The following is a 5,310-nucleotide window of genomic DNA, read 5'->3' as shown; positions in this document are numbered from 1 at the left end:
AACCCCTTCATACTCAGACAACTCAACACAGTTTACTCTCCATACTCATTTCATCAGAAATAATATAAAGGATGGTTTAAAAACACCACAGGAAGTGAATCCTGCATGATTGTACACACTGCGAAGACTGTAAGGCTCACTTTGGTGTTGCTCATACCCACACCTTTCTCTCCCCAATCCTTACTATATTGCAGGAGGCACCATCTGCAAAATGGAGCATGGGAACCGGTCCATGGTGAAGGAGTTTGTGCTGCTGGGTCTCTCCCAGGCACGAGAGGTCCAGCTCTTCCTCTTCTCCCTCTTCCTTCTCTTCTACTCTCTGATCTTGCCGGGAAACATCCTCATCATTGTGACCATCCGGAGTGACCCTCGATTGGGTTCCCCCATGTACTTCTTCTTGGCCAACCTGGCCTTCCTGGATATCTGCTACTGCTCCGTCACCCCTCCCAAGATGCTTGCTGATTTCTTCTACAACAGCAACACCATCTCCTACAGGGGCTGCATGGCCCAGCTTTTCTTCCTCCACTGGCTTGGGGGATCTGAGGTCTTCCTCCTCCTTGGCATGGCCATTGACCGATATGTGGCTATTTGCCACCCCTTGCATTATGCCAGTGTGGTGAGCAGACCAATCTGCAGCACCATGATGGTGCTATTCTGGTGCCTGGGATTTGTGCACTCCATCATCCAGGTCATCCTTATTGTCCCGCTCCCATTCTGTGGTCCCAACAAGCTGGACAATTTCTTCTGTGACATCACCCAGATTGTGAAATTGGCTTGCACAGACACCTACGACTTGGAATTCTTCATGTTCATCAACAGCGGCCTGTCTGCCCTCATCAGCTTCACCCTCCTCATCATCTCCTACATGATCCTGTTGGTCAAGGTGAGGATGGGCTCCAAGGAAGGGAAGAGCAAAGCCGCCTCCACCTGTGTCACCCACATCATCATTGTTGTGGTCATGTTTGGCCCCGCCATCTTCATGTACTGCCGCCCGTTCCAGGACTCCCCTGTTGACAAACTGGTAGCCATTTTCCACAGCACAGTCTTCCCATTGTTGAACCCTATGATCTACACCCTGAGGAACAAGGAGATCAAACATGCCATGAGGAAGCTGCTGAGCAAACATAGGCTTTTGGATTGGACTGGACTGGTATAAATTAAAGGAGACCTGCCTTCTGCCCATGACCTGCCTGGACAAGAGAGCAGTTCTTTCAAGCCCCACCTCCAGCAACTGATGTGAAGGACACACACACACTTGGTGAGGACACACACTTCAGGTCTGGATTTTTATTATGTACACTAACAGCTCTTGCATGGCCCTGTCTAGGGATTCAAGAGCACTGCAGGCATTCCAGCTGAACACTTGCAGATGCTTGTGAGCATTCAGCGCAAATGCTTGCAAACGCTCAGAGGATGCTCACAAAGCACCTTCTGCCTGTGCCATTTCCCCCTTTCCCTGCAGGGCAGGAGAAGGTGGCAGCAACCATTGTTTCCGAAAACCGGAAGAGAAGGCCCTCTGAGTGACAGTCTGAACCAGGGATTCTCAACGTTGGGTCCCCAGATGTTTTTGGACTTCAACTGCCATAATCCCCTGCCCCAGTGGCCTTTGGTTGTGAATTTTGGGAGTTGAAGTCCAATAACATCTGAGGACCCAACGTTGAGAATCCCTGGTCTGAACCAGCTCAGAATCTTCTTGAATTTTGATTGTTATGCTATGAGAGGAGAGAAGCTAAAGCCTTGATGATAGCATCTGCTTTGCATGCAGAAGGTCCCAAGTTCAATCCCTGGCAGCATCTCCAGGTAGGGCTGGGAGAGACTCCTGCCTGGAACCTTGGAGAAGCCGCTGCAGGTCACTGTAGACAATACTGAATTAGATGGACCATCAGTATCTGAGCTGGCTGGGCCATCAGTATCAGGTCCCATCTGACTAAGCATAAGGCAGCTTCCTGTGTTCCTGTCTATGTCTTAGCAGTTTTATGCTACGAAAATAAGAGCAACTTTGTTTGCTCTTTCTCCCTTTCTGAGTGTGCATTTTCTTCCTTGGTCTCTCTCACTGTGCACATCTCCTTCTCTCCTTCTCCCTCCCTCCCTCTCTCTGTGTGTAGTTGGAGAATGGAGCCTGAGGAGTTCACTCACAAGTAGGTTCATTGACTTTGCAAGTCGGAATAGGGAGAGAGCAGTGTTTTGAAGGGGATTTAGTTCCAGTTTGACTGGAACATGCTTAACTGGACTTCAGCCTGCAAAAGGTAGTTGCAGACCGGGCATGAGAAGCCTGAGGGATCTCATGTACCCAGGAGCAATGTTGACACTGCAAGTCTCCTCACTGGCTGTTGCTGCCATGAGGGAACCAACAAGACTGGCAGGGGTGGAGAGAGAGAATAACCCAAGGACTGACAGCCACAGGCGCAGAGCCACCATTGAGCAAACGGGTTCAAAGAACCCGGGCCTCCGGTCCCTGACACGCCTCCTGCATCTGACGTCAGATGTGGGGGCGTGGCTAACCGCTCTTGCATCAGATGCTGATGCAGGGAGCGGGGCTAGGGGGCCTGTGGCGGCAGGTTGAACCCAGGCCACCGCTGGCCTCCTTCCACGCCTAGGCGGCCAGGTACCACCGGTACTGAAAAGGCCCAGCACCATTCAGACATTACAGTCTGCTTCAGGGAAGGAAGGAAAGTCCAGGAAGGCCAGAACTGGCAGCCAAGGGAAAAGCCTGCAAACCCTGGCCCTTCCAAACCACGCAGGGAGGCTATTCCCATGATCAGCCGAAATCGGGCTAGGGGAGCCTAGCCTGATTTTGGCTGATCGTGGGAGCCACCGGGCTCACAGGTGAGCCCAGTTGCCTCCTGGCGGTTAACCCGCCTAAGTACCCCTCCCCTAAAAACGGGTTTGTGGAGCGGGCGCTCCACAAACCTGTTTTTTTTTAATCGTGAGTAGCCATGGCGCAGCGGGGAAATGCTTGACTAACAAGCAGAAGGTTGCCACTTCAAATCACCGCTGGTACTATATTGGGGAGGGAGTTTGAGTTGGGCCACATCAGCAAGCGCCAGCAAATTTGGCAGAAGGGGGCGGCTGGTGGTTGGCTTCCTCAGAACGTGTTGCTATTGCCCGCCCGCCACACCTGCCAGAGGGGAAATGGAGACTGAAGGACAGTTGGACAATGACAGGTTGACACAGGCAAGCGAGAGAGTTGTGGGGGGGGGAGCGAGTGAGAGAGTTGGTGGGGAGAGAGAGTGAGTGAAAGGTGTGTGGGGAGGGGAGAGAGTAAGAGAGAGTTGGGGGGAGAGAGTGCAAGGGAGTTGGGGGGAGAGAGTTAGAGTTGTGGGGGGGAGAGTGAGAGCTGTGGGGGGGGAGAGCGAGTGAGCGAGTTGTGGGGGGGAAGGATGCCACAGGCTCATTGCACGACCGCACAGAAGCTCTGTGCAGGGTCAGCTAGTAATATATATTTTTCCTAATGCTATGTGACCTTTAAAGCTTGACAGAGCTTAGGGCCTCATTATGTCAAAATTCAGCCCTAGATCTGCTATGGAATATGTCGGACCCGCTTACACCTTGTGCTGATGCTGCTTTATACATAGCACTGATTGACTGGTTATTTCTGTGCTGCCCCATTAATATTTGATACATACATTAGTGTTACAGATCACAGCCTCAGAAGAATCCATACACTCTCTCTTCACAACAAAAATGACTCTTCAGAGGGCTGGCCCCTGTAACTTCCTTGGGCTTGGGGAAGAAGGAAATGCAAAACATACTTTGGTTTTGAATTGTAGTCATTTATTATTTGCAATTTTTTGTGTTTCCTGTAGGGAAAAGGTCATCCCAGGATGCTGCAAGAGAACCCATCCATAGTTAAGGAGTTTGAGCTGTTGGTTCTCTCCAGACCAGCTCTTCCTCATCTTCCTCTTCCTTCTCTTCTACTCTCTAATCTTGCCAGGGAACATCCTCATCATTCTGACCATCCAGAATGACCTTTAGGAAGGGGACTGAAAATAAAAATGCTAATATTATAATGCCCCTGTACAAATCAATGGTGCAGTCACATTTGGAGTATTGTGTACAGTTCTCATCACCGTATCTTAAGAAGGACATTGTGGAACTGGAAAAGGTGCAGAAGAGGGCAACCAGGCTGATCAGGGGCCTGGAGCACCTTCCTTGTGAGGCAAGGCTACAGCATCTGGGGCTTTTTAGTTTGGACAAGAGGCGACTATGGGGAGACATGACAGAGGTAAATAAGATTATGCATGGAATAGCAAGAGTGGACAGAGATAATTTCTCTCACGCACACAACACTAGAACCAGGGGTCATCCCATGAAACTTATGGCTAGGAAATTTAGGACCAACCAAAGGAAGTACTTTTTCACACAGCTCATAATTAATCTGTGGAATTTGTGCTATCTGATGTGGTGATTGCCAATTCATGGAGGACAGCTATATCAATGGCTATATGAATGGCTACTAGTCTGGTGACTATGTGCCACCTCCAGCCTCATAAGCAAGGGGCCTCTAAATACTAGTTAAAGGCATGCCCTCACCTCTTGCCTGTGGGCTTCTCAGAGGCATCTGGTGGGCCACTGTGAGAAACAGGATGCTGGACTAGATATGCTTGCACCTGATGGAGAGGAGAGCTGGTCTTGTGGTAGCAGGCATGACTTGTCCCCATAGCTAAGCAGGGTCTGCCCTGGTTGCATCTGAATGGGAGACTTGATGTGTCAGCACTGCAAGATATTCCCCTTAGGGGATGAAGCCGCTCTGGGAAGAGCAGAAGGTTTCAAGTTCCCTCCCTGGCTTCTCCAAGATAGGGCTGAGAGAGATTCCTGCCTGCAAGCTTGGAGAAGCCGCTGCCAGTCTGTGAAGATAATACTGAGCTAGATAGACCAATGGTCTGACTCAGTATATGGCAGTTTCCTATGTTCCTATGATGCAGCAGGATTTTTCTAATGTAAATCAGAGGCCACCTTGAGTGGCGCATTGGGAAACGCTTGACTAACAAGCAGAAGGCTGCTACTATATTGGGCAGCAGCAATATAGGAAGATGCTGAAAGGCATCATGTCATACTGCACGGGAGGAGGCAATGGTAAACCCCTCCTCTATTCCACCAAAGAGAACCACAGGGCTCTGTGGGCGCCAGGAGTCAAAATCAACTTGACTTTTACCATTAAATCAATGGGACCGAAAAGGGCTTGTTATGTGTCTGAATCATGCTCTAAGCAAATGTATTGAAAGGGACCTAAGAAAATGTATTCCAGCACTATAGCAACAAGCCCAACAAAATGCAAGCTGTGCAATCTAGCCCCCAATTTTATTTCCT

General features: G+C 49.9%; 1 protein-coding gene across 1 annotated transcript; it reads left to right on the top strand.

Annotated features, from left to right (window-relative positions):
* The first annotated feature begins 211 nt into the window (after window positions 1-211).
* Window positions 212-1,156, top strand: LOC128330843 (olfactory receptor 4N2-like). The gene has a single exon (XM_053264207.1). It carries the CDS (start codon window positions 212-214, stop codon window positions 1,154-1,156), a length of 945 nt encoding a protein of 314 aa, XP_053120182.1.
* The last annotated feature ends 4,154 nt before the right edge of the window (window positions 1,157-5,310 follow it).

The sequence above is a fragment of the Hemicordylus capensis genome, chromosome 6, assembly GCF_027244095.1.
Source record: "Hemicordylus capensis ecotype Gifberg chromosome 6, rHemCap1.1.pri, whole genome shotgun sequence".
In the NCBI taxonomy this organism is placed as follows: domain Eukaryota; kingdom Metazoa; phylum Chordata; class Lepidosauria; order Squamata; family Cordylidae; genus Hemicordylus; species Hemicordylus capensis.
Note: the sequence above shows the minus strand (reverse complement) of the source record. Positions and strands in the feature narration are given on the sequence as shown.